The 23,956-nt window shown below is 38.1% G+C and overlaps 1 protein-coding gene across 3 annotated transcripts in view; it reads left to right on the top strand.

Moving 5' to 3' along the window:
• TXNRD1 (thioredoxin reductase 1) overlaps window positions 1-23,956 on the top strand; it is a 40,618-nt gene that overhangs the window by 5,504 nt on the left and 11,158 nt on the right. For 2 of the 3 annotated variants that reach the window (XR_009960076.1, XM_062589300.1), the window contains exons 2-11: window positions 6,850-6,959; window positions 9,098-9,220; window positions 12,566-12,638; window positions 12,753-12,872; window positions 13,733-13,875; window positions 14,004-14,119; window positions 15,858-16,083; window positions 18,384-18,476; window positions 20,209-20,285; window positions 21,981-22,137. Coding sequence is in view for 2 of the 3 variants with exons in the window: in XM_062589300.1 (XP_062445284.1) it covers window positions 6,850-6,959; window positions 9,098-9,220; window positions 12,566-12,638; window positions 12,753-12,872; window positions 13,733-13,875; window positions 14,004-14,119; window positions 15,858-16,083; window positions 18,384-18,476; window positions 20,209-20,285; window positions 21,981-22,137 (1,238 nt within the window). In the remaining variant the exon portion in view is untranslated. Of the gene's footprint in view, window positions 1-6,849; window positions 6,960-8,281; window positions 8,352-9,097; window positions 9,221-12,565; window positions 12,639-12,752; window positions 12,873-13,732; window positions 13,876-14,003; window positions 14,120-15,857; window positions 16,084-18,383; window positions 18,477-20,208; window positions 20,286-21,980; window positions 22,138-23,956 lie in introns of those variants that run through there. The other variant, XM_062589307.1, reaches the window with a different exon arrangement.

Below are 23,956 nucleotides of genomic sequence, written 5' to 3'. Positions count from 1 at the left end.
ACGTTTTCGTAACAATCCATGGACTATAATGATATCCCTGTTGAAATCAGTGAAGTCAAATACTTTTCTGTATTACAGTTGGATTGTGTTGGTAGCTGCATGAACATTGAGAGTGCACAAGGAAAAGATGTGACTGGAAGTAGGAATTCCTTCTTTTCCTTGTTAAATCTAAATATCTTGTCTTTTAGATACTTTGCTATTTAATGACACTTTGCAACTTTTCTGCATTTTTTTCATTTTGTCATCTCTACTATGTATCATTTTATATTTTTTATTTTGTTTAGTTTTCATTTCTTATATTATAGAAGGTTGCCATCATGGAAGATGGAATACAAACAGGAAAGCCATTACCACTGCCAGCACAGGAGACAATATTAAATCCAATATTAAAAATAAGGATGCAGACCTGATATTTAAAATACAGACCTATGTAGATAAGAACCCTGTTACGATCTTCACTAGAACAACATACAGTCACTGTACTAAAACAGTACTTCAGTTTTTGTTCAAAAATGCGCAATTCTTACCATATCTTACAAGTTCAACTGCTTTGATTTCTGTAGTGCAACTGATTTGTCAGATTCCTTTGCTTTCAGGATCTGCATAGGTAAAGAGCCCACCAGTGAGGAACTATTTTCCGGGTCAAGATTTTGGTTGTTATGGTCTGCTCTTGTCGGAATTCCAAGTTCAGCAGTGCCATAAAGTTTTTCATTCATTTGCTTTCTTTTAAAGGGCTGCCTAGTACTTCCCCCCAGCTCTTGCTGTATTTGGTGCTCAAATGTATTTATTTCCGTGCCATACCAAGCCTTGACTGTCCTGTGCAAAGGTCCCGATCCTACAAATGAGTTAAGGATGTGCCTTGATACATGCACAGTTTTTATAGATTTTGGTGGAGAGATTAATTGCTCACTCAGAGGTGGTTAGTCTTCTTCAGAATTAGGGACTGAGGCCAGTTTTAGAACCTCTCTTGCAGACTATCAAGATCTCACATACTGTGGCTTGGGTACCTGGTTTGTGTGCAGACCGAGCAGGGAATATTTCGGCACTGAGCTTCTTATCCTAAATTATCAGTTCTTCACCTTCTTTGATGCAAAGGTTGTACCTGTTCACAACAGCTCCATTCCACCTCCTGGCTCTTGTTTGGATTGTCCTCTGAGAAAACAGAACTGTGAAGATTTCTGTTGTTTTCTACGTTTTTCTTATGTTAATTGCATTTGATTCACTGAGAATGATCTTTCTGTTAAAACTTGACAGCTTACTGGGTTTTTTTGTTTATTTGTTTTGCTTTTTTTTTCTCCTTCTGGCATATTGAATTTAAGACTTAGGTTGAAAAATTACCCCCTCAAAATTGTATCTACATTTTTTAATTTTTTTTTTACTCAACTAAATGCAATTAAATATATATATATTTTTTATGAAGGAGGTAGGTGTGTGGAAGTAATGTTGGAGTAACACTACTGACTAGAACCCAGGACTTTGTTAACATAAATCTGTGCCGAAGTAGAGCATCCCAGTTTCTATAAATGGGTACTCTTCTAACTAGGTACAAGGTTAAGTCATTCCACATTATGTCCTGATGTACATCACATTCAAGCTATGCTTTATTTAAATGGAAAAAGTCTTAGGTGCTAAGATAGTAAAAGCTTGTTAACAAAAATACAATTAAAGCACTCTGCAGCAGCATGCCTAGTAGATATAAGCAATAATATAGTCAAAAAACTTTATTAGGAATACAAAATTCTACATGAGACTTGTCAGTCTTGAAGCTTAGTGGTTTTTGAATTTGAGAGGGTCACAATAAAACTTTGTATGACTCATCCAGGTCACATTTGTCTTGAATTCAGTGGGTTCAGGGAAATGAGTGTAGAAAAGGACATAAGGGAGCGTGGTTACACCTCCCCTCTTGGTATGGTTAGGGCTGATTTGGATCTGCTCTCATTTCTGTCAGTAGCCTGTGGTTACTATGGAAAATAAAATTACTTAGTGAAATAATTCTCACCAATGGAATTAAAGACTTCTCAGTCAGACATGGAGAGGGCATAAAGCCAAGCCAACCTGTGTGTGTACTTTCTGACAAAATACATACTATCAGAATCATTTCAAATATGTCAAGACTTTGGGGGCATTTTGACAAGCTGTCAAGCAAGTCATTGGCAGAACCAGTGGAACATCGGGGCTATTTACTAGGTTTACACATATGGTACTTTTGTGGCTGCATGAAGAGTGAATACACAGGAAGCCAGCAAATAATGTGACAGACCTGTGATCCGAGGAGAAAAGGATGAAAGTGATTCACTATTCGATCTCATCTATTAATTTTTATGCACTCTACAGGTGAAGGAGCTATTCAAGTGCCTGGAAATCTTTATTTTTCACTTGAGCTAGACCAAACAGATAACCATGCAGGCAGTCTAAAAGACCAAATGAGTAGCTCAGTCTTTCTTAGCTTTTCCTGTAATTGTTTGCTCAGTAGTTGCATATGCAGACAGTGAGATTGTTTAGGAAAAAACAGGAGATTGCCTTTCAGCCCCAGGGAAGACACATGCTTTTATGATATTGGTGAAGCTTTTGTGTTTGTTCCACTCACCAGGGAACTTTTTCCTTGCAGGCTAAAATTAAAAACCATGAGGAATTTATATAGCTGTTGCAGGCTTCTGCTTAGCTATATAGATGCAAAAGATGCCCTAAAGTAGACTTCTTCAACCTCTGGGCTTTACACTTAGGAAAGAAAGTGAAAATCTTATGTTAGTTGTATGATTTTGATGCAGTGATCCCATGTGGTGTTTTATACGTGTTTAAGAACAAGTGGCTATTTTCAGAGAGAAGGCTAGTACTTGTCATTCATGTATCTTTATCCTGCATGTTCACAGTAGGCTCTCATATACCAACTTTCAGTAATAGCACTCTTTGGATATCAGTGCCTTACTCTTGATTAACAGTGCTTGTCAGTGAGCATTGAATTCTATGTATATAAATAATGTCATATTAGCCTGTGTTAACGTTACCAACTTACTCATTTCAGGCTCAGACTTTGGCTGCTTTCAGGTGAAAAGGCAGCTGTACCTCTAATTCACCTTTATACTTCCTCTGAAGGCAGCCAAGGGTTGAATCAACACGTGGAATGAATGAGGATAGCCAGAGGGCTGTGTTAATTTGTGCTGTCGCAGGTAACAGTGGTTCTTGGCCAGGATCACTAGAACACACTGCGTGCAACCCTTATCTAAGCAAGCCCTGGCACAGCTTCTACGATAGCCAGCCCGTTGGCCCTCTTGATTAGTTGTAAGGCTGCTCTAGCAGTAGAAAACAGTGTGTCAGGTAGATTAAAGATCTAACCTGTATCAATGCATTGAAGTACAACTTCTACATACTACTTTTGAATTTCTTAGTCATCAGAATCTTCAGTTCTGATTGCAAATCTCTTGGAGAAATGGGTGCACTATTACACCTCTAGGAGTAAAGTCAGTTTAAAAGGTTTTCATCCTTTCTTGCCTGCTGCCCCAAGTTGCCATGCCTTTGCAGTTTTGTCAGCTCAGCTGACTGCAAGGCAGCCTCTTGCATGGATCTGTGATATGATCCAAGTTAGAGACATACATATTTTAAAGGCTTGTTTCCATGTTGCTGTTGTTGTAATCTGGGTCACATAACGGCTCTGTTATCCATCCCTTCGAGATGTTTGAATTTACATAACTGAGGAGGTAATGACATGTGGTGAAAGGGCAGAAATGAGCAAAAGTGGGAGAAAGAAAAGCTGAAATGCTTTTTGGGCTAAAAGGCTACTTTAAGCATAAGGTATACCTTCAATGTCATATGAAATAACCTGTGTTTCTCAGATGCTTGTATTAGATATTTTGTCAAAAATGTTGTGAAGTTCTCTTTTGCAGATAATGTACTGCTGTGTGGTATGCAGATCCTAGCTAAATCAGCATAGGCCTTTACCTCAAAGCACCATTTGTAGATCTGCAGAGTGCATAGTTTAAGGGCACATGCTTTCTGCAAATCCCCAAGTCCTGTCTGCACAGCATGTTAGATCCTTGTGAGGGTATTTTTGCAGAATAAGGTGATTCTTATCCTACAGTAATTCTGCTCACAAAGCTCATCTGGATTATTCTGTAGAGTTTATTGGGTTTCTCTTTGGTCAAGGCCTTCTGAGACCAATGGTTCCTTTCCTCTCAGTGCTAGAAGTTACACAACCAAGAGTCCAAAGTTCAGAGTTAGAGTCTAGTGGGAGTGAAAACGTTGATTCACGAGGAAGTTCTCTCCAAGTAAGGAAAGGTGTGAATTTAAAGCACCATATTGTTCCATTGCACTTTTTAACTCTCAAGAGGAGTGCTAATGTGGCATAGTGTGATCTATTTCAGAAATGGATTCAGATAAACCCTGAAAAGGCATTTTGGGGCTTATTTAACAAGCTGCTGAACAAATGTGGTGTGATTTCTGCTACCAACAGGAGAAATCTTGCTGCCTCTTCCTCCTCTTTGTCTGGTTTGGGTGGACATGCCCTCTCCCTTGGATTGACTCTGATGCTCATGGGACCCTTTGAGCTGCTAAACTTGATACGCTGGTAGAAAACTATCCATGTCTTAGTTTTCTGTGTTAGTTTTCTCCTAGGTTAATGAGTTGATTTAGCTCGTGTAGGGGTCTGTTGGCTGGCAGAGCTGGCGCCAAGTATCGAGACAGGGTATTTTGCCAGGAAGAGGTACAAACAGTGGGTGAAATAGTAGGTGCATCCCCCTTTGACTGTAATGATTCGTTAGGTCAGTTCACCCCATGTCAAGGAATGCTTGGCAGATGGTAGGGGACGTAACACAGAACAGCTGCCATGCTCTAGGTTGGGACTAATGAAACTAAAGACAGCTGAAGTGCAACGGAAAAGCTGGATCTTCCTTTAGTTGCTGTAGGTCACTACAGATCTGCTGAGGTCATGCTGATGCTCACCAGCGAAGAGAGTAGTCCTAAATGTTCCAGCTATGAAAATTATTCAGAGCTGCTCAGTGATCCAGGTTCTAGTTATCGGTGGTAGTCTGAAGAAAAAGGTATCTGCTAATGGGTTTCTGGGAAGTATTGATTCACTGAGACCAAGATTTTAATAATTGCCATTAATGACTGGAATTCTATTGAGCGCTCACATGAGCAAACGCATGATACAGAAAGTATTTTTTTGCTTTGTCATTCTGTGTGCAGCAGATTGCCTGGAACAGCAAGGGAGAGGCCTCTAACATTAACAGCCTGCCCAGAAAACTTTTAAGTTTCTGCCAGAGGTTATGGTTGGGTTTTGGGGCTATGCTAAAGCTGGGAGTGTCTAACAGAGATCTGCTTGTAGATAATTAGAGAGATTTATATAAATGTCTGTGTCGTGTAACTGCTAGATATTTAGCTAATTTAAGATGCAGTTTTATGTGAACATTCATGAGGTTGTTGAAACTTGTTACAAGAGTAAAGTGTAAGGCTTCAGTTGCTTTAGGTACCCGCAGGAGTGTAGCTTTGATAATGTGTTGAAGAAGAGATTCCTTTTCGTGCAGGTTGTGACCAGTGTTCAACCCCTGAATTCTGGCTTATCCCAGGGGTGTGTGTACGTGTGGCCAGGGCAGGTGGGTGGGTGAGCTGAGAGGATGTATACACATATGAATTCATGTATGCTTTCCACAAGCTAGAACTGGCTTAGAATTATACATCCCTAATACTACTACGTAATTATTCAATAACTGTTTTGATCTTCGAAACCCTTTACCAACCTCAGCAAATTGCTTTCCCCAGTAGCTTTGTGAGATAGAGGAATTTTATCAACATATTTCAGAGAGGGAAACTGGGACAACAAGGTTAGAGCCCAAATTTCAGTGACTGTGCCCTTTTGCATTTGTATGCATATGTGTGTGAATGCTTTTCAAATTTGTGGGCTCACTGCCCAAGGAGTGTATGCACACTCAGTATAGCTGTTTGTCTAAGTGCGTGCTTGTGTCAGTCAGAGTTTGCTCAATTAATACTGGTTGTGCAGTGCAAAATATGTATATGATTAAGTACAAACAAGTGGGTACTGACCCATTTATTGGGAACTAAGTTTAATGTAACTCAGAGTTACGTGGGAGAAGGCAGAACTGATAATGGCTTCCAGTCATGTATCAGATTTCCTTTTCTTTCCATGCTATGTCAGATCAAGTATCATTAGAACTAGAGATGTTAATTTTTTCTTTCCCCTAATATATTTTACATTTTCTGTTGGAAATATGTATATATTTTACAATTACACCCAATGAAGAAACACAGATCTTTCTTAGACCTTTGGAAAAATTTATTTAGGCAATTTAAGAAACCTTGTGGCAGATTTTTTTTTTTTTTTTTGGTAAAACAACACTTTCATCGTATCAGTACATTGACCTGAATTAAGTGTTTCCAGGCAACCAATTGAAGGAGAAACATGAAAACTTTTAATTGGCTTTAAAAGGTATTAGATTGAAAAAAAATCCAACAACACAATAACATTAAAAAATCACTTTCTAGATGAGAAAAAGTAAAAATTATAACCTTCTTTTAACACTGAATCTTCAAGCTTAACCACAGCCAATCTTATTTCCTTGCTTTGTTCCAAGCGTACTGTTGGATTGGCAAAATGTTCTGAAATCCCAGCCAATCCTCATATGAGATTTCATTAAAGAGAAAAATATAGCAAGTCATCCTAACGTTGCAAATGACTCATCAGTTGCCTTAGGAAATGCTGCCGAGACAGGCGTGCTGCTGAAGAGGAAGAGCAAAGAGTGACGAAGGCCACTCCCCTGGCCAATCTCACTTCAGGAGCACAGCCTTCATAAAGGACCTCTCCACAGTCGCTGAATTCCTTTATCTTTTATTTTGTAGAGAATGCACAGAAGCTGCAAGAAGCACCCTGTGAACTAGCCACAGAAACTTCACAGCCAGTTGTTTTTGTGCAGGAGAAGCAAAAAGGAGATCATGAGAAAACTTTAAAGGTAGGGAGAGATACATTTTTTTAACTCTGTCATGTAGTTTTGACATTAAAAATAAAGAATGTAGACTTTCTTTTAACAAATTGTAGTACTTGGGAGCAGAAAGGTGGAGATCCATTCTCAGAATGGGTCACAGTCCTGGTTCATGGGTTGTGAAGAAGTTTCCGCTGTTAAATGAGAAGCAGAGCTTCTCAAGATCTGTGCTGCTTTGGAGTAGGTTTCTAGGATGTGGCTTCAGAGGAAAGATTGTAATGTACTTGGTATGGTCTAAAACTGATAACACATTTTAATGAAGAATGATTATAATGAACTAATGAAGATGAACCATTTGGTAGGGAACCATAGATGGAACGGAATATGCATTATGAAGCAGCTGCTTTTGGTAGTTGTATCTGATGGCTCTGCAGGAGCTAGCTTGTGCCCACCCTTCAACTTCATGCTGGCCTGTTGCCACTGAGCAAACAAGAAAGTGCATTTTGGAAAAGATTAGCACGCTTCCTCTAGGCTTATATCCATAAATATGAATAAAGTGAAACTGCTTATCATAATACAGTAACTGTTTCTTTTTCAGATTTTTTTTTTTTTTTTTTGATAGTAGTAGGAAGTTTGAGCCTGGCCAATGGCCATGATGCAAAAAGCAGAACTGAGCACAAGCTTAGATTCGATGCTAGGGGTCTATTATTGGGGTTGCTGAGGGGAAAGAGAAGAGGAAGGAAGGCTTGAAGTATTTCTGGATGTGTTCACAACAACCACAGATGTTTTCTAGGTTTCATTTGAACAATTAACAAGCTCTCCAGGGTTACAAAAGACTAATACAAATGCAGCTTTCTACAGACACATGCCCAATCTGAACTTCTGACATTGCTGTGTAATTCAATGGAGTGGTGGGCGATTTTTGTCAGTGATATGGCTGCACTGGGAGCAGTCCCTAGGATAAACACAGTTAAATAGCACAGAGGAGGGTTAAATTTAACCCAAGAGGAGGGAAACAGTAGAATGGATTGAGCCAAATGCAAAATGAGGGAAACAGTAGAATGGGTTGAGCACAAATGCAAAATGAAAATAAGCTCAAAAGAAGGAGAGAACTTAACTTGGTTTCTTTAATTTTATTTACCATAGTCATCTCCAGTAGTACTGAATCAAGTGCCTAGTTAGTCAGATAGAAACACCTGAATAAAAGTGACTGGATTTGTAAAATGACTAGCTGCTTAATGTTTACTTATTTACATTTTAGTTTTAAAAGTTTTATTGTGACCTCAGTTGATACTCACTGATTTGCATTAGCTGAGGAATCTGCACTTTGCTTACCTAAAATGTTGTCCCACAGTTTGGGAGGCACTGAGAATTTTGCCAGGCCTTGAGGTCTGAAGCCTGGATAAATTGGAGCTCCACAAAGTGAGTATGAAGACTGATCTTAGGAAGGCTGTATAAAGATTAATGACATATACTTTGTGGCATATGGCTATCACAGTGCATTTTAGGACTTGGGGGATGTTTTTATGTTGTAGTAGTTATTAAATCTAAAAAAGTGAACCCCTGGTGAAACTCCGCTGATCTCTCTTGATCCATTTGGTTATAAAGTTAGTTACAGTGCTAAACCAAAGCAAAAATACACAAAGCAGGTTACAAAAGTATAGTTTTCTAGAGACTGTTTTCTTCATTCAGTTCTGTTAATTCATTGGTAAGGCTGGTAATTGCAGATGATTACAGTGGTGTATATGTTGCTGTATTTTCCTACTAATATATGCAGGAGAGGGGAAAAAACACTAATTAAGAAAGGCCAAGGCAGATGAAAAGAGTAAAATAAATTAATGGAATCCCTGTGTCAGCATGTATGTGTCTCATCCTGGAGTATATTATGAGAAGACACTGAAGGTGTGGTGATGTGGAAAACCAAGCTGCGCAAGGAAATTCAAGCCTCCAAAGAATAAGAAGGTTCATAATCCAGTATAATAAGTACTGCGCTATCCAAGAATGAATTAGGAAGATGAAACCTGAAGGTGCTAATTAAGAGCAGAGCTCAGGAACTCCAGATGCACCTATATTGCCCTGTCACAATATTTGCTACTGAAAATACTCATTTTTAAGCACCGTGGGTAATGTTTTAATGTTCCCTAACTCATTTTGTTTGCTCCCTTCAGGCAGATAAAGAAAGCAACCTCCAGAAACTGTTGGAAATGAATGGGCATATGCAGGTGCCCCATTCCTACGACTATGACCTCATTGTCATTGGTGGGGGCTCAGGTGGTCTGGCTGCTGCCAAGGTATGAGAAAAAAGTTACAGTTTTCTTGTAAGTAGGTGAGTGACATCCTGATCAGCTTGGCTCTGCATGTCTTTTAACACTGTAGGGGCACCACATTTATTCCTCATCAGCAGGAGTTCTTTAGAATTTAAGCCCAATAACATTAATTTGCCTATCTTCTGAAGAAGAAAACTATAAAAATGTCATGGGATATATTCAGTAAAGTGAACCTTGGTTCCCCTGTATCCCCACTAGTAGGAGATGATGTTAGAAAGCAGCGTGTAGATACCTCAACAGTGACTTTTATTAGTAGTTGAAATAAATTAAAATTCAACCAATAATTGAAAAACCTTTAAAAACTTTTCAAAATTAACATCAAAATATTTTTAGTTTTGTCTGATGTCAGTATCTGCTCAGAAATAGTTGTGTTTTCATTTCCTACAGTGCTTTTCAATGGGGGAGATTTTATATAACTTGTGAGCCTACACAGTTACATAAATGGAGACTTTACCTGTAACTTCAGCAGAGTTAGGATCTCACCCTTCATTTTCTAGGGTCTGGTACTTCCTGCCTGTAGCCAAGTAATATATGATTTTTTACTGAGCTATTCCCTTTAGAAACATACTTAGAACTGATAGAAAGAATCTGAAGTAGTAGAGCTCTTTTCAACTCTTACAATTGTCGTTATCCAAGATATTTGGAATTTGCTGAAATTTAGTGTAATTCAGTAGTTCTCACTTACACTGGTAGTTAGGCACATTTTACCTCATCTTACTGTAGCAGAATTACCTATTTAGAAGTGAACTGAGCATTCCGAGGAAAAAGTAACTATTTCATTGCTCAAGACCTGAAACTGGATTGTTTCGTCAGACAGGAGACATTCCTGTTGTTCTTAAGAAATGGGGAAGGTAAATCAGGAATGGAAGAAAATGAGAAAATATTGCATTGTACTGTTGGATTTAAACTTTGGCCCCTTGGAAGAACATTTGTTATAATGGGGGAGCACAGAGCTGGGTAGTAGATTGTAATATGCATGGTGTCCTTAACCTGTACTGGTAGGTTGGTGGTTTCTCACTAAGAGGGTCACTATTGTCATGATCTAGGATGAAAGATAGAATCTAGAAAAAATTAGGAGACCCCACAAAAGTAAATAGACGTGAGTTTCGAGGGAGTGGGGATGTTTTAAGACAAAAGAGAGCAACAAGAGTAGAAAAGAATAACAGCCTGCGGTAAGTGCGTTAAGAAAACTACTTTGCTTTATTGTATACATGTCAGGTTATGAGGCTGCAGCAGCGATGTTAATTGCATCATTTCTCAGCTATGGTTTAGAAAAGGTGGTAGCTAGGAAGATAAATAGCCTAACCCTTCAATTTAGTTTAGAAAGCAGACAAGAGATTGCAGAGTAGAGCAGAGGATAGTAGATCAATAAAATCAGCATCATTATCAGTAGTAATGTGTATATTTCAAGCAATTTCATTAAGTTGAAGTCAAACTGTCTTACATATACAAACTTCTGGCTAATATTTAGTATATTATTGTTATTTTTAAATTGAATTAAGATAGATGGCTTTAAAAAGCAAAGCAAAACAAAGCCCCAACCACACAACTCTTATACCAAGTTCCAGATACCTACACTCACATTTGCACCAGTTTAGCTAAGTTAATCAAACGCATGCCTTACGTTATGACACATGCAAAGTTGCATCAGATGTCTTCTCTTTTTCTCTCTGCCTTCTCAGAGCTTGTTATTTTGGGGGTACATGTCCACAGTGAGTGCAAGCTCTGTCAAGCTGACTGTGCAGCCTAACCACAGACCCAGACCAAAGCACCAGGCCACCGATATCAGCTCACACAGAACAGCTCCAGCCCTTAACAATCTTCTTGTGTTCATGCAACTCTGCCCTGAATGCAGGAAGGTCTGAAAGCCTGTGGGGCAGGGTTGGTTAGTGTGGGCATCTCACCATGCAGAAGCGATTATATCTGTTCCTGATCTCTACTGATGTGTCGATACAGTGTTGCACTGTATTATGTGAAAATGTAGCACCTCGGGATTAGTATTAGCTGGGAATCTGTGCATTCTAGATGGTCAGCTAACACTTTTGGTTCCTGTATAAGAGTTGTCATATAAGGGAGCATTAATAACCCATTTCAGTCCCTGGGTGCCTCTCTGAGGAGCTTTCTCAGAGCTTCTACTAATGCATGGAAACGAGCTTCTTGGCCAACCTTGAGCTATGATTGAAAGCAGAAACTCAATACATTATTATTTTCCATACTGTTTTCCAAAGTTGTCCACGGTCTGCATTACTTGAAATACGTGACTTGTATTTTGTGTGAAATAGATACATTTAAAATTGAAATTTTGATTGTCAACTATTTGGATTAGCAAGTATTACTAGGAATATACTGCTGAAGGCTGTCAGCTCCTCCCAAACCTACCCTGAGGCCATAGTGTAATATCCTGAGCTTGTAGTTGCTATTGCTTACATCTCTAAGAACTCATCATGTGATGCAACACAATTATGGTTACTCCAAGTATCAGAGTTGCTTTTCTACATTTCACAGGGATTTGTTGTTGTTACTTCCCAGCTATGTAGTGCTTACTTAAGTGATTTTCTTGAATACAAGTTATTGCCAGTGATTTTGGCCTTTCTCTCAAAAAGTATAAAGGGAATAATGGAGCCAGTATAGAAATTCTAGTTCTCAGTATCATGTACACACATTGCCTGTAGAATTGTTAAAGAAACTTCTTAGGGGAAGTGTCTTGAAATAAACCATCACTTTTCCAGTAATGATGACCTCTGCACATCCTGACAGTAAGGGCAGCTTGTCACAGGTTTGAAGTTTGAAGAGCAAAAGCTTGTCCTGACACCTACAGATTGAACTCAAAATTGAGCATTCCTTTATACTGCAGGGTAAGAGACTGGATGAACACAGTTGTAGTACTTGGGCACATGAGTGCTTATGTCATTGCAGGATCTGGTTTCAAACAAATGTCCCAGGAACTATTTTTGAAGGGAAATTGGATAAATGAAGAGTTTGTTAAATATATTGAAAGTAAATGGCATGTTTGGAAATGTTGTAAACAAAATGACAGGATGAAGGAGAGAAGAGGCTTGATTCCCTGTTAGTCCTCTGTGCACCAACTGTGCTGCTTGTGAAGCAGGATGAATGTCTGTTTCTCCTTCATCTTTTTTCCTACTGAGTGCACAGATTAATTCTGAAGATTAATGACTGTCTGGCTGTGCCCTTGCAAATCATTATTGCTTAATTAAAAGTCATGAAGCTTTTCAGCAATGCATGATGTTATCATCTACTCCATTTACCCTCTAATATTTAGATACATGTCTTATTTAATTTGTTTTGCAGGAGGCTGCCAAATATGACAAGAAAGTGATGGTGCTGGACTTTGTCATGCCTACGCCTCTGGGAACATCATGGGGTAAATTTCTTTCCATTGCAACCCTGTTACAAAGGAGCATTATTTTGCAAGAAACTCTAATTCTCCTTTGGGATCACACTAATGTGGAAACCACATTCTGTTCCTTTCCCCTAGGTCTTGGAGGAACATGTGTAAATGTGGGCTGCATACCTAAAAAATTGATGCACCAGGCAGCTTTACTGGGACAAGCCTTGCAAGATTCACGCAAATTTGGATGGCAGTTTACAGAAGAAGGTACAGAAAGATAACTTTTTTTTTGCAATTTTGAAATTTGTTCCAGAAATCCAGAGATTTTTTTCAGAGTTTAGTGTTTGATGCACTTAAGCATGTTCCAGCTTTAACAAAGGGAGTCAACATCAGAGACCCTATAAACTTAAGTGATTTTCAGATTTAAAGCTGTAGTGCTTGCTGCTTTGCAGCATTTGATCTGTTTTTAATAGCTTATGATCATACCAAAATTTAAGACTGGTGTGTTGATAAAACCAATAAAATATTACTCAATTTCTGAATGTAACCCAGTATCCAAGGGAAGACCCAAGAATGTCCTCTGTTAGAAAAATAACCTTTCTTACAGTTGCAAGCAAGGATTTCCTTTCCCTGGTCTTCCTCACTACTACATAGACAGATGAATTTTCTTTATTTGAACTCTGATATACATATTTACAGGATTGAGTTTTATTTAGTATATAATCCTGTAGAAGGGCATATGCAGAAGCACCTCTCGGAGATGCATAATCTTTGCTGAGCAATGACACCTGCTCACAGCATGGATCCATAGAAGAATATTGATAAGGAGATAAATCTAAATGTTTCAAAGACTATGGCTGTGCTAATAAAAGGGAAAAATATCTCAAACAGCCAGCAGGAGGAAAGTCACCTGCTTTTTAGTCATATGATCTGATTTGCTGTGACCTCTTGTGTTGTCTATGCTGCCATAATTCTTCAAAATTCAGTAGGGTTACCCTGGAGTGAAATAAGAATAAGACAAAGGTGACTAGATCATGACAAAAGGTCTGTTTGGGAATGCAAGGTTGCCTGTGGAAAAAGAAGGGCTCACGAGATTGAAAAATACTTCTTTATTTTATTTAAAACAGTCAAACACAACTGGATGACTATGACAGAATCTGTTCAAAATTACATTGGTTCACTGAACTGGGGCTATCGGGTGGCACTGAGAGAGAAGAAAGTCACGTATGAGAATGCTTATGGAGAATTTGTTGGACCACACACAGTTAAGGTACTGCCTAGCCATGTTTGTTGGGGTCTTCCTGTAGTGCTTTAACAATAAAGATGCTTTTCAGATAGAATATTTTTCCCTTGTTAGAACTAGAAAGTACTCACTTAGGACTCCTACTTTGTCCACAGGCAACAAATAAAAGAGGAATTGAGAAACTGTACACAGCTAAGAGATTCCTCATTGCCACTGGTGAAAGACCACGTTACCTGGGAATCCCTGGAGACAAGGAGTACTGCATTAGCAGGTAAAAATGGGGAGAAATATGAAATAATTCATTGTGTGTAAATGCTTAACTTGCAAGAGAGATCAGTAGAGTATAAACAGGGCTGCTTTTTTTTTTTTTCCTTTCTGTTTAACTTTTCTTTGAAGGAACATAAGCAGAGGAGAATAGCAATAGACAGCTATTGAGGTACCGAGAACATTGTTTTCTAGTAAACACTGTAGGACTGCGAGTGGCTGGCTAGGATGGTTCTGTTTTTAGCTGATAACAGCAAAAACTGATAATGCTTTAAATCATATGTATGCTCATCATAAAATGAATTCATCAGCTTGGTCCTAGTTGCTCTTACACACCCTTTCCCCTCATCCTTTATGGTCTTGTTTTAATTCACATGCTGAGGTTTGTTCATAATGAAGAACGCTGCTTGAAGCAAACCTGTCTGCTCAAGTGTCAAGGAAAAAGGGGATTCCAAGGCAGTCTCTGTTGTGAAGCCGGTTGAAATGTACCTATCTTCATGCATTTTGGCAGTCTTGAAACTCAGACCAAATTTGTCCCAGCCACTCTGTGGAATAAACTCAACTTTTGAGAGAATTTGTTTCAAATGTCTGGTTAACTGATAAAACCAAGCAAAGTTAGCATGTTTTTGACAAAAAAAAAATGTGATATGCAGATGAAATGTATTTTTATTTCAGCCTAACTTTTAAGTTACCTCTTAATGTAGAATCAGAGGTTGAAATTACAGGCTTGCCAACCTATAGCAATGAAATAAATGACTGGCATAATCCCTGTGAAACTGAAACACCATGTTGTGTGTTTTCCTGCTAGCGAGTAGAAGTGAAATTGGGTGTAACACCTCTAAGGTACTGCTTTAAAAGAACATTAAGGTGACAACATCAGGAACTCCAGAGCTAAGGAGTATCAGACTGAAGCTGTGTAATCTTAATTAGGTTCCCTGGGAAATAGGAACTATGATGTAGCATTTAATTACACTATCACATGCTATTTTGTTCCACAGCAACATTTGCAGAGAGCATCTTGTTTAGCCTCTGCAGTGGCTCACTAAAAGACACTTATTTTAGATTTAAAGCTTTTGAGAACTTAGTTGCCAGACTATAACAGTTTTCTGCTGAGCAAGCATGACATCTGTATCACTCCCTGCTTCCCTGAGAATCCCTGACTTCATAGTCTACCTCCAAAGTATGGTAGAACTGAAGTATCGTGATGAAGCAATTGAAAGAAATGGAAGGCAGGCAGATTAAATATGTTTTCCATAATTTTGTACTTCTAGCTCTGCCTGCTATGGTGATTTGCATTGATTTATTTTATTGACAGAGTATATTTGTCTCTGTAGATAATTCTTTAGCAAAAGTATGTCTTCAAAAAAGTGAAGATGGTATCTTTACATACTGAGCCTCTTCCTTGCAAGTTGTACCTCTGAGCAGTTACAGTTGACAGCAAATATCTGCAACAAGATTCAGAAAAAAGGTTTAATTTTTCCAACAATTTATCATATTTATTGTAAAAACCCTTAACACCCTTGGTGATTCACAACATTTCATACTTATTTTTATGCTCCTAATCAGAACTTTTTAATCTGCCATGTATTGATATTGTATTTCATCTGAATTTTGTTTTTTTTAGTGAGTAGGAATAGGGATAAAGTCTTATTCATATGCCCCAAAAAAGTAGAAAAATATAAAGAGTGACATACTCTTTTGGTTGTCTTTGACTTTCTTTTCTTTTTTTTCCTTTTTTTTTCCAGTGATGATCTTTTTTCTCTGCCTTACTGTCCAGGGAAAACCCTCGTGGTTGGAGCTTCTTATGTTGCCCTGGAATGTGCAGGATTTCTTGCAGGTCTTGGATTAGATGTCACTGTAATGGTGAGATCCATTCTTCTAAGAGGATTTGACCAGGATATTGCAAACAAAATTGGTGAATATATGGAAGAACATGGAATCAACTTTATTAAACAGTTTGTGCCAATCAAGGTAGGCTGAAAGCGAATACAAAAGTTGAATTCACAATACAGAATCTGCTACAATATAGGTTAATTTTTGTTTGTTTTAAACTCAGTAAGTCTATTAAACCTATATAATGAGAAACACAATTTAGCCTTGTTAAAATCATTTGAGATTGCAAAATTCATTGTCTTTATCAAAATTAGATTGCTTAGCATATTGTACATTAAAAATCTTGCTACACTTGCTGGTCCTGATTCTGCAAATGCTGAATATTTTATATTTCAACAGTTGTCCTGAAATCAGTGGGACCGCTTGCAAGCTCAGAATTATATAGGTATATAATTTCCTGCAGGACTAGAGCCAGTGCCTCACAAATAGTTATATTTTTCATTGCCAGTTCTCAAATCCTCAACCAGCACGTACTGCTTATGTTGCCTACGTCAAGCAAACTATCATGAAAAGTAAATGGGCTTTATAAGTATGTGCCTATATCCTTTACTTGGCAGTGTGTTTGAGTACTTGCTTAATTTTCCTAGAGTTCCATAGGGGTACTCATGCAGTTAGTTATGTATATGTATAGGCAAATTCAGGCAGAAAAACAGATTAGATAAGCTCAGGAGCTTAATGTAAAATTGCTTTATCAAAGACTTCAGAGGGTGCTAACAGTATTTTTCTTAATGGTTTTTCACAATGATTAGTGCTTAATTATTACAGGAAAAAATGTATTAAGCAATTTTCCATTTGGCATTAAGCCAGAGTGTTAGAGTTTAACACTTAGGGGATTAAAGCATTAAACAGAGTGAAGTCCATTCTTTTTCACTCTTAGCAATATCAATAATAGTTTAAAAAATGCACTTGCCAGTTGCTGTTCTGCAGATGTGACCCCTCTCAAAAAGTATGAGATTTGCTGTGAGAGGTTAAAGTGAATGTTTCAAGGAACTTTATGCTCTTATTCCTGTCTATGTTGTAGAAAAGGCCATGCTGTAGGAAAAGCAGGGATGAGTGTCTGTCTTTTAAGTGTTTCAGATTTAGCTGTTTGTAGTCTTTTCTAGAGGGTAGGGAAGGAGGAAGTTGATCTTAGAAGAAGCAGAACATTTCAGCTAGGTGGTGAGTGGTCTCCTCAAGGTGCATTCTACAGAGATGAGTCCCTCATCCTAATCATAAAATGCACTTTCTTGTGTTTTACTCAGTACCTTCACTGTATGCTGTTAGTTTTAATGGGAACAGAATATTTGGCCTTGTTTCTAGTTGAGATTACCATTGAACATGACTTACTGGTATGTTTTTAGCAGGCCTTCTCTTCTTTCCATCTTCTCTTCACCTTCTTTTCTCTTCTTTTTCAATGTTGTTTTTGAAGTTAGGCATATTGTGCTAATTAATGAACCTCCAGTGGAACATTTGAAGACATAAAATGAATTATTACAAATAATGCTGCCTTAGAATAGGAGCATTTAACATAGATCTTTTGAAGATGGTAGAGTAGTGCAAAAGGTGGTGGTAGGTGGTTAATCAAAAAAAGTACAAGAGAAACAGAATTTGATTAGAAATTTTCCTTTGTCTATCGCCAAACATTGAATATATATGAAGTAAGAATTAGGGCAGTTGTTGAAGTGCACATTATTTCTTTTGTAGAATGAACACTAGAAGTTTCACAAAATGATTGTGTGTTAAACACATGTATATGTTGCATGTACAGCCAGCCACGGGAAGCAGCTAGGAGCCTGGCAGTTCCATGGCAGTGAGAGAAAGGCTGTACTTGACGATATATAGTCCCTTCCTCAGAGTTCAGTGTCAAAACTAGTGTTTTTCAACCATTTAGAGCCAGCTGCTGCCCTCTCCTGCAAGGCAGTGGGGGCTTTATGTGTCAGACTGAGTCATTCAAACAGGGCAAAGGTCTGCCCAACCAAGGGCTGGACTGTGACTGTGGCTCCTCCATGCATGGAAGGCACACTCGTCTTCTAGGGGCAGCTGAAGAAAATGTCCGATGCTGCTTCTTAGTCATGCAAGAGTTCCCTTTCTTACCTCCTCTGTCCTCAGAAACAGGACTAGCAGTTTGTTTTGAACTTGGAGAAGAGCCTAGCCATCAATACAACTTTTACAAACTGGGTATTGTTGTGTTGGTTGTAAGAATAAATGCAGGGACATAAAAACAAAATGTTTAAATATGCAAGTAATCAGAAATCTAGAGAAAGGTAACACAGTTTTTAGACTGAATGCTTGAATTTTAGGTCGTGGTGAAAAACACCCGCTTTCAATGTAAGTGGTGGGACAAGGATGTATTTGCATATCTTTATTTGAAACTAAAAACTTGTTTTCAACCACCTTAGATTGAACAGATTGAGGAAGGAACTCCTGGAAGATTCAAAGTTACAGCTCAGTCCACAGCTGGGAACCAGATAATTGAAGGGGAATACAATACTGTGAGTTCTTCATAATAAACTCTCTACATATGTAAAGAACATGGAATACCTTCCATTTAATGTTAAGACTTTGTGGGTTGTTTTTATTTATAGATTAAATTATTCTTTTATTTTTTAATTATTACAATATGCATGCAGTCATCAGAAAATGTGTGAGAACTCTAGAATCCATTCAGGTAAGCCCCAAGTACCTTGCCAAATCACTTGCATGCTTTTAAAAACTTTATTTTTTAGCTTTGGGATGTAGAGAAGCTTGGTCATGTGAAATTCATTGCAGAATTTGTCTCCAAGGAGATATTTGTCATAAACTATAAGTAATGATTTATAGTAGCTTTCATAGTAACTGAAGCCTGCTGTTCTGAAGCTAGCGAAAACCATGACCCCTGTAAGAGCTAAGCTCAGTGTTATATTTTCTCAGTATCTGTTTTGATGCAGCATCTTCATGAATACACCTAATGCCCTGTGGCAAGTTAGTCAGAGAGAACTTTATTACACACCTAAAATAGTAAAATTGCATGGTGAGTGCATATGCCTTTATATTTGTGATTGGTTGTTTCCATCACCTCTCACCCCGCTGTTTTTCTTAGACCTTGATGCTGAAAGGAAAAAAGTTGTGAATAAACTGTTTTGAGCTACTCAGAATGCATAAAGATAAGCATTTGCGAGCCTGGGACTTCAGACTGCAAGAACCCTGTGCCAGTGACCTTGCCCACCTGTATAGTGCTTGAGTTGTTCCATAACAAGGATATGCCACAGTGCCTATGAGAAAGTTAAACAATAACAGTAGTGCTGTTGCACAGTGTTTTAGGACTTTTTTTTTTTTTTTTTTTGGGGGGGGGTCCATGATAGTGAAAGCTTTTTTGTCTTACAAATCAGTGCTATCCTTTCTTTTAAGGAAATTTCTGGTTTCTCATTGCTATTACATCTTTCCCTGGAATGCTGTCACTCAGTATAGAAGCTGTGTGTGACTCATTTGAAGATCTTTTACCTTTGACGGCTGGCATGCTTGATCACCTAAGAGACTTGAAGCATGTCTCAGACTTCTTCAGCATGGTTCCTAGTTGTCATATGCGAAGCACTGTGTAATTACGTGGGCAATTGTCCAAGACTGCAAAGCAGAGAGCACCTTTCCTTTGTGATAGCATGCATTTGAATTTGTTCTGCTTGTTAAAGTAGCCAAGTTGGTGGGAATTTACCTTGGTCTGTCTATCATTCTGAACAAATGTTGGTTTGCGTGGAGATACTGTTCTTTGTCAGTCACTTGGTTGAGAGCCTATATAAGTAAATGATGATGTTTTCTGGTCACAGCAAAGATCATTATACACTCTTTTTATTTGTCTAAGCACCTGAGTTTTCTTCCTAAAGAGGCTTTTACTTATAGATCAGTTCATGGTCATCTTTTTGGTAGGAATACGATATAACACTTCAGTATGAAAAGCATGAGGAAATAAAATAAAGTAATTTGACCCTAACCAATTTGTTTAGAAAACTCTTGGGGTGTTTTTCCAAGAAAGATTTGCCTATATTTAATCTTAGCAATTAAAACTGATACTGTTAGATTACAGTGAAGGTGTGCCATGTCTTGAACTCTGGGAGATGTACAATGGGTGCCAAACATTTTTATCTTAATGTGACTAAGCCAAAACTACTAGTAGGTGATGAAAATAAGATAGCAACATGCAAATGCACTTTTGAGGTTTTAGGAAGTAACACATGCATTGCTATTTTGCAGGTGTTGCTAGCAATTGGAAGAGATGCGTGCACAAGAAAAATTGGTTTGGACAAAGTTGGAGTGAAGATCAATGAAAAGTAAGGAGAGATATCTGTATAGCACTGACTACTGAGCTTGTGTCATTTGCTATTGCCGTGGCAGTGGAACCGCATGCACATTGAGTTGCTTTGAGGAAATAATTTTTCCCTTGTTTGCTTATACTTGGATAGGAGATTATTTGGCAGATAGCTGGACTTTGTAACACAATATTGCCACATATGCTTTTTTGATACTGAAATGTCAATTCCTAAATGCCAAGAGTCAAATACATCTGTTCTGTTCTGTCTAGGTTCACATACCAGAGTCTATCAGCATGTTTCAGTGATTGGACTTTTTAGGATCTGTCAGTTGTTCCCTGTACTCTTTTATTACTATGTCTTTGTTTTTACATCTGCCACCTCTTGCGGAGTGGATTCATTTGTTTGTATAAATGAAATTAATACTTTTAATGTGGTGGGTTTTGTTTACAATTTCTTAATGTATATGCTGCTGTATATCTATTTTGGGCTCTAAGGTCAAAGTAGCATTCCTTAAACTCGCAGTTGGAGTTGATGATGTGTTTTAGTTTTTTGGAGGAGTTTCTTTTTCAGTCTTAGAGCAACCCCTGGGAACAATCTGTTTCTGATAGAGAAGTATTTCATATTTGATGCTGTGTGGTGGCTGTGCCAGGGAGTAGACCTACTGGTAACATTTTCAGTATTGGTAACTTCATAATATCTAGACATGAGGGACCCAGACTGTGCTCCCCTTGAAGAAAATGAGCAGGACCATGAACTTTACTTGTCTGTTGGAGAGCAGTGCAGAGGACAGCTTGTGTATGGTCACAGTGACTGATGTTGCTAGAGGGATTTGTTGCAGTGTTATTTATAAATAAAGTGAGAATTTGGTTCCCCCCAAATTGGCAGACCCATGCTGTCTTGTAGAGCAGTACATATCTTCCTGACTGCTGTTGACTGATGTTATATCTTCATGATGACTATTACCAGCTTAATAGAATAAAACTATAAAATTATTAGTCTAGACTGTTAATAAGAGCAAAATCAAGAAAATTGGATTTTAATATTGGAATCGCTACTGGTCCCTCTAATTTCTTAAGTAACTGTATGGCTGTTTCTATGCCTATTTGTGTAGGCATACACAAATATCCCTGTTACATGTGTTGCTTGTGGTGGATACTGTGCTATTTAATTTATTATGAAAGTAGGAAATACTAATGATTATAAACATTCATTATTTCAATACATTTAACACTAAAAAGCTTGCTGACTGTCCCTTGAGTAAGGTATCTAATAGCATGACCTGCCTCTGTGTAGAAGCCTGAAGGTTAAGTTTATAGAAACTACTTCAGCCAGGGGGTTGGAATTTCAGCAGTGGAGAAATTCTTTCATCCTACAGCTTGAGTGGGAGAATGTCTCTTCCTGTGATTTCCTAAAGGTTGCCAGTACTCAGCTTAGCTGGTAGTAAAGTATGCCAAGGAAAGGATTTATGGCTCACCAAAGAAATAATTTGGGAGATTAATCATAGATTCATGGGCCTCCTCCTTTCCCAGTTTGTAAATTTCTGTAGCTTTTCTGCACTGGTTTACATTCTTTCCCAGGATTCTAAGATCATGAACACAACTTGTTTCCCTTGTATTTCAAGTATGTGCTTCTGTCTCCCGCAAAAGCTATTTACCACTTCAGTCTTCACAATAGAATACTTGTATCTTTTTTTCTTGTTAATGCAAATTGTAGAACAGGAAAAATCCCTGTCAATGATGAAGAGCAAACAAATGTGCCGTATATTTATGCTATTGGAGATATACTACAGGACAAGCTGGAACTCACACCAGTGGCAATCCAGGCAGGAAGACTGTTAGTTCAAAGGCTTTATGGTGGATCAACCATTAAGGTGAGTACCCAGTTGCCTGAAACACTGTTGTTGCTCTAATTTTAAGTGCAGTGTGCAAATTTGTTAATGGAAAGCTCTTAGTAGGCTGTTAAGGATTACCTTCAATGATTGCTTTAATTTTCCCCTCACGAAGGTATTACTGTGGATATGTTCTTCTTATAGTACAGGTTGAAATTAATACCTTATGGATTCAGTTTCTGTTTCCCAGTAAGAGATTTTATTTTTCTCTATGAGTATAGTAATAGTAGAATTAACTGAGATTATTTAATAGAACTAACTGAGATCATTTTAACGGTACTGCCTTCCCTGTAAATGTCAGCAATCACCCCAGTTTTATTAAATTCATTAATTCACAATTTACTAATTCTTACCTGCGTTCCCTAAGTAGGATGTAAAAGGAGTTTGTGATGCTCTTAACTTTCAATGCTATTTGCACTAATAGTTTAGCTTCCCATTCTTGTGTTTTCATTGTAGTACATACTGGGTTCTATTGTAAATTAAGTATAGAGACAAAGAGAGATCAGATGTACCAATAGATCAACACACTTTTCTACCTGAGAAATTGAATTCCTCAATTCATTGCTTACATTTCATACTAGCATCATTGTGGCTTGCAGTCAGGCCGTGTTAGTCCAAATAGGAGTAACCTAGTACTAATTTACACCATATCTTTAAACCAGGAAGAAAGGAAAGTGCCATTAAAGAACTGTTATCCAAGCACCTATTGATGTGGGTGTTTGTCTCCCCCTCATAACCATAGGGCATGAGCATAAAGGTTTTCTCTTGTAAAACAACTATACTCATATTGGCTTCAGTTGTCAGACAGATTTAGAACTTGGTTGAGTTGTTTATTTTGGGTTGGCAGGTATTGCGGTAATAAAATTCTGAATCAGTGTGCATAATATCATTACATCAGCCAAGCGCACTTTAAGAAATCTGCAGGAGTCAGGATTTTTTTTTCCAATACTAAGAGTATGTCTTAATTTACAGATTGTGCCAGATAACTGTTTCTCAAGGTATTAAAATCTTCATACTGCCAAAGAAAGCATCATCTCTTTCAGTGAATCCAAGAAATAAGTAACTACTTAGATGGAATCCTGGCTTACACTGCTGTTTTAAGAAATGCAGAGAAAATGATTGTACAAAGCATAATCAAGTGGTGTGGGTAGGTGAGGAGAGAATAGTAAACAGCATCTTAGTTGATCCTCGGTCACAAAAGAGTTGAAATTGGTAGAAACTAAAATTAGTAGAAGTTAATTAGCAAAATTAATTAGAACTGACCAACTTGATAGTCTTCTACAATAAAATGTCTAATTCAGTGGAGAAGGAGAGAACAGTAGATATTGTTTATCTTGACTTTAGCAAGACTTTTGACACTCTCTTCTTCTGAAGAACATTATCAGCAGGTTCAGGGAGATGATTCTTTCCATCAGCTCAGCGCTGATGAGACCACATCTGTGTCCAGTTCTGGGCTCCCCATTACAAGAGGGACATTACCATACTGGAGCGAGTCCGGTAAATGGCCCTGAAGGTGATTACAGGACTGGAGCACCTGACATGCAAGGAGAGGCTGAGAGAGCTGGAACTGTTTAGCCTCAAGAAGAGAAGGCTCAGGGTGATCTTATCAATGAGTGTACAAGCCCGATGGGGAGATTAAAAAAGATAGAACCAGACTCTTCTCAATGATGCCCAGTGACAGGACAAGAGTCCTGGGCACAAACTGTGATACAGGAAATGCCATTTCAACATAAGAAAAAAAATGTAGTGTGAGTGTGGTTAGGCACTGTAACACATTACTCAGAGAGGCTGTGTGGAGTTT

The sequence above is a fragment of the Rhea pennata genome, chromosome 1 (genome assembly GCF_028389875.1).
Source record: "Rhea pennata isolate bPtePen1 chromosome 1, bPtePen1.pri, whole genome shotgun sequence".
Lineage (NCBI taxonomy): Eukaryota > Metazoa > Chordata > Aves > Rheiformes > Rheidae > Rhea > Rhea pennata.
The sequence above is the reverse complement of the archived record's forward strand: the minus strand, read 5'-3'. Positions and strand labels throughout refer to the sequence as shown.